Source organism: Lygodium microphyllum, chromosome 1 (genome assembly GCF_053477565.2).
Source record: "Lygodium microphyllum isolate KBCC chromosome 1, Lygodium_microphyllum_v1.1.10, whole genome shotgun sequence".
Lineage (NCBI taxonomy): Eukaryota > Viridiplantae > Streptophyta > Polypodiopsida > Schizaeales > Lygodiaceae > Lygodium > Lygodium microphyllum.
The window spans coordinates 3,187,445-3,196,450 of NC_141135.1; the positions used below are offsets into that span (position 1 = coordinate 3,187,445).

At 43.0% G+C, this 9,006-nt stretch overlaps 1 protein-coding gene across 2 annotated transcripts; it reads right to left on the reverse strand.

Moving 5' to 3' along the window:
* Positions 1 to 2,315: 2,315 nt before the first annotated feature.
* Positions 2,316 to 8,731, reverse strand: LOC148040776 (pentatricopeptide repeat-containing protein At3g03580-like). 2 transcript variants are annotated; one of them, XM_087666523.1, is made up of 3 exons: positions 8,023 to 8,731; positions 7,788 to 7,947; positions 2,316 to 7,668 (listed from the first exon to the last, which is right to left on the reverse strand). In XM_087666523.1, the coding sequence occupies exons 1-3, from the start codon at positions 8,051 to 8,053 to the stop codon at positions 4,341 to 4,343; spliced, it is 3,519 nt and encodes a 1,172-aa protein (XP_087522649.1). In that variant the 5' UTR covers positions 8,054 to 8,731; the 3' UTR covers positions 2,316 to 4,340. The 2 variants fall into 2 exon arrangements, with proteins under 2 accessions (XP_087522649.1, XP_087522619.1); XM_087666493.1 differs by having other exon boundaries at positions 7,788 to 8,731.
* Positions 8,732 to 9,006: the final 275 nt, after the last annotated feature.

A 9,006-nucleotide genomic window follows, 5' to 3' on the forward strand; every position in this document is an offset into this window, starting at 1 on the left:
ATATGGAATTCGGATGATGTCAGTGCTTACTTGGCCTTACTTCAGAGTATTTCCAAAGAAGTCCTACCGGCGATCACCTCCTGCAATACAGCTTTAGACATATGGTCAAAGTTGCAGTTGATGTACGAGGTTCCTTTCACCATAAGGGCCGTTACTCTCTATGGCCAACTCCAACAAACAACTGAAGTTTGAAACCAAAGATACGATTCAATCATTCCTACTTTGAGTTACCTAGAACCAGAACCAGCTTCGAACTATGCAATCTGCTCTATCAGATGCACATCTTATTGGTATGGTACTCAACAAGCTTTCTCAGGAGTTTGATGAAGTGGCAAATGCTTTACGGCATAGATATCTACGACTCCTGTCAGTTTTCTTCATATGTCCCCAATGTTGCTTGAGCATGAAGCGACTTTGCGACTATAGGGACGGCTTCTGTCACATTATGGAGGTTCAAGTGAGGCTCTTGCAACTTCAGAGAGGGATTCAAAGACGAAGAAGTCGAAAGCCCAATATTACCACTGTGATAAGAAGGGCCATTTGCGGAAGGACTGCAAAGAGTTAGCAGCTTCTAGGAAGAAAAAGGAGCAGAAGATGAAGCGGGATGTAGACTTCTCTGATGAGTCGTCATCTACCTCAAATTCTGACTCAGATCCTCCAACCAAGGCGAAGTCCAAGCCACGGAAGGAATCCTCTTCTTCGGATCGTGGAAAGGGCTTGGTGGCCCCTTCCTCAGCTACTTTCTAGTGGTGGTGATGAGATCATCCCTCACGACTCTCTAGTGCCAGAGAGGGAATGTGAAAGGGTGTTGAGATGGGGCAGTCGCGCCTCATCTATATGTCTATACAAATGCACAGGATCAAGAGAGGGACACCCCTGACGCATTGGCCGAAGTCTGGCAAGTTCAAATCCTGGAGCTAGGATTGACATCTAGGTTCATGATGGGTTGGTTACTTGACAAAGAGCGGGTGGCTTTCGTTTAGAGCTCACATGAGGGGACACTTTGGCGGTTTGGCCAAAGAAGGGGGATCCATAGTCATTTATGCACTGCGGCATTGGTGGCAGGATGGTCACGTGTGCTACATCAGAGGCATTGTTGACAAACATTGAGAATTGCTATGATCTTCTCTATCTTCAAGAGCTGGTACGATCAACATCGACATCAAGTCCTCTCTGAGGCACCTTGGTGGTGGCTTGATCACCCACTGCCTGAGTATCCATGGTTCTACTTGGTGGTTCTCTGTTGTATGGACTATGATAAGTCATTTATCATGTATTGTATCATATCACCCATGACTTGAGAGAGGGTGTTCGCAGAGTATGTCAGCTCATGTGTGAGTCTAAGCATGTATCACAGGCTGGGCACATTATGTAGATATTTTAGGCATTTTTATTGTATAGCATTTTATGCTTTATGGCATTTATTACTGGCCAACCAGCATTAAATGCTGGCCAGCCTGACATATTTTATGGCATTACTCATGCCTATATATTCTGGGCTCCTCAGTCAGTTAGTTCACCACCTAGAGGTCCCATGGAGAGAGGAGCTGATGCCAATGCCCATGCAGCTAGTGACTCAGTGTTGTGTGCAACAATCTCGTGTTTGAGATATGGATTCCATTTTCCCGAGCATACCTCTGAGTTCTCATCTACATTGTGTTATTTCTTTCCCTTTCTCTTTTGTCTTGTGTTTCAGCAGTTTATTACAGCATATGTTTATGATTCTATTGTTGCTCCACTTCTAACACTCTCTCCCAAACTATATGGAATCCCCCTACCCCCTCCACACCCCCCCCCCCCCCCCCCACAAATGCATATGTCTCTCCCTTTGTACCTATGCTTCAAGACCCAAAGCTGTGTAAGAGCATGCATGTCAAAGGGCTATGCATCTAGGGCCCCAGGCCAACCTTCGGGACACTGAATGTAATGAAATCTTTAAGGGCGGGTCAAATACACAGGACTTCAAGCTGATGCTCGTGTGTACAAGGAAGGTTATGTATAAATGGCCGGTTAAAGCCTAAGACCCTGGCTTAAGCCCTACACATCTTTTTGTGATGCCTTAAGAGCCCCGCCATGGCTAAGTACATGGACTTCGCGTGGAGGGGCTCAGGCAGCAGAAGCTTGTGGCAACATGGACAGATTGGGCGATGGTAACAATCACAGATCTACATGTAGATTATGCTTCACTCTTAGTTCAAGGGTTACTTGTGCCTCAAGCACACGTAGGGACAGATTCTCTGTTGCCTGAAGGGAAACCCTCAAGGGCAGTGTTCATGTAACACATTTTTGGTAGCAGATACAAAAGTTTTGAACTCCAAATTTTGGCATGTATTTGCCATTTTTATGACTAAAAATCTTGTAAAATTGAAGCTCTTTGACCTTGTTTGAATAAAAAAGGCCTTTTAAGATTTTGCAATTCAGTGTACCTTTACGTTGATTTTTCATGAACACTACTAATGGGTAGCTATTGTAAAACCCCTTCAGTAAAGGTAGATTACATGGCTGCTTGTGTGGCTGCCCAAACTTGTTTACTCTTTTCAATTTCATGAGTTTTCTGGCATCTTTGTGGAAAATGTCTTTTTGGGACTTTCCTCCTATGGCGTCCAGTTGTGCAAAAAATACTAGTTCCTTGTCATTTTTGCAGCAAGCAAGGGAAGAAGTGATGATGTGCTCTGATTCTACAAATCGAAAAGTATAGCATAAATGGCCTGGAACAGAGAGAAGTTGTAATATGAAAGCTTGTACTAGCATACCCACCTCTCATAGCACATTTGAAGAAAGGCAGTTGCATAGTACAAGCGTGGAGAGAGAATTTTAGATTCTGCTACACCTCCAAGTCACACATGAAGAGCATCCATTGGTTATGGAGGTAGGTATTATGACCCCTCACAACCTCCACTTTATAAAATGGAGCAGAAAAACCAGGTTCTAAATTTTCCAAGCTATGGTACCTGTTGTCCACGAATCACTTAAGTGCACACTTTCTTTTTCAAAGAACATCCAAATTGTGACAATATACACTGCACATAGCCAAAATACACAAATAATAGCCCTTTACTTCTCAACATAACATAGAGTAAAAAGCTAAGAGAAAGCTAAGTAGTGGTTAGTATTTGTAGCCCTCCCTTAGGGTTTGGTTGTGAGCACAAAAATGCAAGCAGTCGTTCTATTATGGTCCCAGTACCCTGCCACTGGATGCATTTGTTGGAGGGGTCCTCTTGAATACAACTTCAGATGAAAATACATCAAGAACCAATTATCTTCCACTAGGACAAGTGTGCTATGGTCCAAATGGCGATAGTAGGATCAGAGAAAACGTCTGTGAAACCTGTGTATTGATACCAAAAAGGTGCGGCCTGCATACTGGCTGCTTTCCAGTCTAAAGTAGACCATTCTATAAAGTACTCAGATGGCTCCTCATAATGGGGGGCCCACAAATGGAGCACAAAAGTCATACATTAATGACTACCAAATGGTGGGGCACTGAGTAGATCCTGTATGATATATTTATGATTCCATGTATCTCCACGATGATACAATTCATTTGACCAGCATCTCACTACAGATGTTCTATCCTAGATAATGTATGGCTCGATCAGCAAATCCGCAGTTTATTAGATCTGACTCAACTCAATTGTCTATCTACAAAAATTGGGAAAAACTGGTATGTTGAGTCAATCAGCTCAATTGAAGAGGAAACCGCCCTTCGTCTGGGAGGCTCACTGTTCCTGTATAATATTGCAGTTGCTAATGTTTCTGTTCAAGCTAGCATTCGCCTTCCTTTTTCATGCCACTAGCAGCACACATCACCCTGCATAAATCACTTCTTTTGTTAACTGGAAATCTTGCTTTGCCAGCTTTGAGTAGCATTGCCTTAAATCTGCTTTACAAACAGTTATAACATTAAAGGTGTGTGGGTGCTAGATTGGCAGAGTTGGACTGATCTCCTTCACAAGCTTAATGGGCAATGTATCCATGCTCTGGCTCTAGGATCTGAACGTACCTTATCCGAATATGCACCAATGCAACCATCCAATGTGCATCTGTCTTGATTTTTATCAAAACAATAAACCTTGTCTCAGAAGATCAGAAATGCTGGAACAAGCTGGACTTGGATGTTTCCCGGTGCATTTTTACACTCCATCAAACTTGCAGGCACTGATGATAAGTGCCAGCCCAGGTGTCAAACCCAGGACTGGGCTCTCCCACTGATAGATGATGCACCTATAGTTCCCAGCTTTTCTGCATACTTCTTAGAATGAACCAGTGTGCACGTTGACTGCATTTGAATCTCGATAATGGTATGCATTGTTTAGTGTGACTACTTGCTAGTAGGGGCCTCACTCTTTACAAGAACAAGCCCCATCGCTGAATTTATGTATGCAGTAGGCATCCTTTACAATAATTTCTCGTCTTTCCAACTTAGAGACAATCTTGGCTACACTGTGACAATCTGCACACATGCGTAGATTTTTGGCCACCCGGATAGTTGTGCCTTGGGGTGTACTAATAAGCCCAAATGCTATAGCAAGCTTCTCGGAATGTCCATGTGAGATATTTAATTTCGTATTGTCAAAATTCAAAATTGACATGAGATCATCTCCCGGCACATAACCAGCATTCCTTATTTCAACACACATATTCTTCAATTTATGATAAATATTAGAACTTTCTGGATGCACTCTGTCAGCCACAACAAATTCATGAACCTTGCGGCCAACCTCAATGTATGCTTTTGCAGGTTTCTTCCATGCATTAGCAGATTTTCTTACCTCCTCTAGTCTGGCAGCTTCATCAAAGTTTCCAGCATGACTACAGAGATCTGACATGATCACATAGCCAGCAGCATTCCCACAATCTAAAGTAATGATAAAGTTGAAACACCGCCTCGCAACCTCAAGGTTGGAGAACTTATTACAGGAATTTAGTAGAGATGCCCACCCAACAAGATTATGTTGGAAAGGTGCAGTTTCCAGGAAATCTTCAGCCTCATCCAAGCACCCTACCTTACCAAGAAGATCTACAAAAATGTTGAAATGTTCAACTGTTGGTGATAGTCCATACTCCTCTCTCAGAGACTTGAAATGTTGACAACCTTCTTTCAGCAACCCTCCACGACTGCAAGCAGAAAGGAGGCAAATGATTGTCACAGAATCTGGGATAAAGCCTGTTTGCTGCATTTCTTTGTAGCATCTCAAGGCACCCATATAGTTAATATGCTGGGCATACCCAGCAATCAATGCAGTCCACGACACAACATCCTGTTCAAGTAGACTATCAAAGGTAGAATGTGCATCATTCAGGTCTCCACAGTTTGCATACATGTCAATGAGAGTATTGCCAACAGATAGATCTGTATCAAAACCCTGCTCAATCACAAGGCTATGAATTAACCTGCCCTGTTCTAGTGCTGCAATGCTAGAGCTAGCTTTTAGAGCACCAAGATATGTCACTAAATCTGGTTCCTCCTCCAATTTCAATTGCCAAAAGAGTTGGAGAGCCTCCCTGTAATAACCATTTCTAATATATCCACCAAGCAAAGCATTCCATGCCACAACAGTTTTCTCGGTTAAAGAGCTAAAAACTTTGTATGCATCTTTCAGAGATCCACAGACAGCATACATGTCTATGAGGGTGCTGCCAACATGGTTGTCCCTAGCAACCCCGCTTTCCATAATCTGAGCATGAATTAATCTCCCCTGCTGTATGTCCAACATACCTGAACAAGCTTTCAAGATGCAAGCATATGTAACGGAATCAGGTTCCACTATGCATTCCAACTGCAGTTGCTGAAAACACCGCAAAGCTTCTGAATGTTTTGCATGTTGAATATAGCCAGCAAGGATTGCATTACATGTTGCAACACTGTGTTGAGGCAATCTATTGAAAAATATGTCTGCTCTTTCTAGATCCCCACATGCAGCATACATGTTGACTAGGGCACTGCAAATATGTGTGTTGACTTCCAAGCCCTGTTTGATTATGCAAGCATGAATCCATTTACCCTTCTGCAAAGCTGCTTTGTTACGGCATGTTTTTAAAATAGTAGTGAACGTTACAGGATTGGGATTGATGCCTGCTTCTTGCATTCTCTCAAAAATTAAGAGAGCATTAGAAGCTCTTCCATGTTGAGCATAGGCCCTAACTAAACTAGTCCATGCTACAACATCATGTCCTGGCAACCTGTGAAAGATAGTACTGGCATCTTCACAGCTCCCACAATTAGCATACATGTCAATAAGGGCATTCCCAACAGCTTCATCAGACTCGTGCCCAGATTCAATCACCTTTTTGTGTATTAGCCTGCCTTGATATAAGGCTGAAGTAGATGAGCATGCTGGCAAAACAGAAACAAAGGTCACTGAGTTTGGCTGAATACCCTCCTCTTCCATCTGAAAGAATAATTTAATGGCTTCTTGATCATGCCCATTTTCAGCAAAACCGCCAATTAATACACTCCATGTAATCACACTTCTGTCAGGCAATCTGTTGAACACTGTGCATGCATCCTTCAAACTGTCACAGCTGGTGTACATGTGCATGAGTGTATTGCTAACAAGGTCAATAACCTCATAGCCCCTTTCAACTATGCCAGCATGCATCCGTCTACCATTTTCTAGCAACCGTGAATCCCGGCTTGCTTTCAAAATGCTAATGTATGTGATGGAATCAGGCTCCATGCCCAGCTCAGGCATCTTCTTGAAAAGATAGAGAGCTTGATGTGGATGACCAAGTTGAACATAACCGGCAATCAAAGCATTGAATGACACAACATCCTGCCTAGATGATCTGTCAAACACACTGCATCCATCTCCAAGGCTCTCACACTTCACATACATGTCAATCAGGCTATTGCCTACATAGCGACTGAACTCAAGCCCACTCTCAATTATGTCAGCATGGACCTTCCGTCCCAATTCCAAGTTGAATGTGCTTGAACATGCTTTCAAGATGCAAACAAAGGTGACCCGACTAGGCTTCATGCCTTGGGATTGCATTTCCTTGAAGAGTTCAAGGCTCTCATAGCTATACCCACCTTCAATAAATCCTGTGATTAATGCATTCCACATCTCCACACTTTGGAAAGGCATTGTCTCAAAAACTACTCGTGCATCTTCAAATCTTTGACATTTCGCATACATGTAAACCAGAGTGCACCCAACATAAGATTGAGAACACAAGCCCAGTTCAATAATGTGGCTGTGGACCCCTCTTCCTTGCTCTATAGTTTCTTTTCTTGAACATACTTTCATTATTGCCACCATGATACATGCATTTGGTACCACGTTTGATTGCTTCATTCTGAGATAAAGGCCTAATGCCTGTTCATCATGTCCATGGTCGACATGTGCTAATATAATAGCAGACCAGGAAGGCAAATCTGGTTCAATCAACCTGCTGAATACTAGATTAGCTTCTGAAAGTGTTTCAAGGGAAACAAACATATGGGTGAGATGATTCCCGAGAAAGGCATCAGAACAAAGCCCATTTCTCGCTACGAGACCGCCGTAAATTTCTTGCCCTGTCCTTAAATCGTTCACTTGTTTACATCTGACCAGATTCTTGACTAGAGGCTCAAGTACTTTATCAAGAAACCTGGCCCCATGCTGGCTGATAGGACCCTCAACTGGCAGACAAGAATGCAGCAAATTGCTGTTGGAGAGCAACCTGCAAATAAGAGTAATATGACTGGTAAATTAATAATCAACAGAGTAATGGCTGAGTCTGACTAATTAAAATTTAAACTACAAAATTGAAAGCGCAAAAAGTGGCAGCTTAGTACTTACTGGGTAGAAACTGGAAAATCGCCAAATGTTCTGAGAACTTTGGATAGTTGTTTTGTTTTTCGTTTGAGATTATTTTTCTTAATCTCATACCTGAGGGCAGGTATTTCTATTTGGCTTGTGGATGGAGGGCACCATTGAGCTCTGCTCTTGGTTTCCCTATCTGCATCACTAAACTGATATGGGTGTTGAAACTTTGTGTAATGCAACAAATCAAGCTCATAGCTGTCACACTTACCAGCTACATTGACACTGGGTTTACAGAACATAATGCAGCATCTGAGAGTCTGCAACCCTGGTTGCCCAGAACAATTGAAGCATATTCACAATTTTCAATCATATTCAGGCTTTGCAGTACTTGCCCCTGTTCCACAACGTCCAGCAGCCAACACATAGCACCAGACTCCTGCATACTGCATCATTGGTTTTGGACTGCTCATGAACGGAATTTCACAATGTCCAGTCAACACATGATACCAGTCTCGTGCATACTGCATCATTGTTTTTGGACTGCTGATGAATGGAAGAGATGCCCAACAGTCAAAAGAAACTCTCGGAAGTGTAATTTGCCATCACCATGGCAAATAATCGCAACTATTTTATTTGATATGGTTGCAGATACACCGCACGCGACACAGGGATGGCACACAAGCTTTGCCCGTTCTCATTTGAGGACTGTGTTTATCGGACTACTGCGTCCACAAATCGAAAGGGGCCCCCTGTTAATCTGCTGCGAATGCAAGCGAATGCAAAATTTCTAACAGGCTACTGCTGCATCCAATACTGAGAATGATGAATAATCTATTACTGCTGCCCCGAACAGGCCCGCTGACCATCACATAATGTTAGCAACAAGACCAAAAACCCGTCCCGAGATTCTGCCCGACTACTCTTGTTAATTGAGCCTCTATTTACAACATACCACTCCATTCCTCGCAATCTACATATGTGTCGCCTCTAGGCGTGGCGTGTGACCCTTATAACAACCCCCTTGAAGTCTAGCAAACCTTAATTAAAGTGGAAGATGAGGTGGAGTGTCAAGATGTCACGAAACATCTCTCACAAAGATCCTAAGGCCGATTACACACCGGGCGCAAGTCCCCCACCTGGCCTCCAAATTGTCCGTCGTGTTGTTAATATACAGGGTGCCGATAAATATGTCAGAAAAGAAGCACTTGTGTTAATGGTTAGATGCTAAGAGCCCCACCTTAAGCAAGTTCGT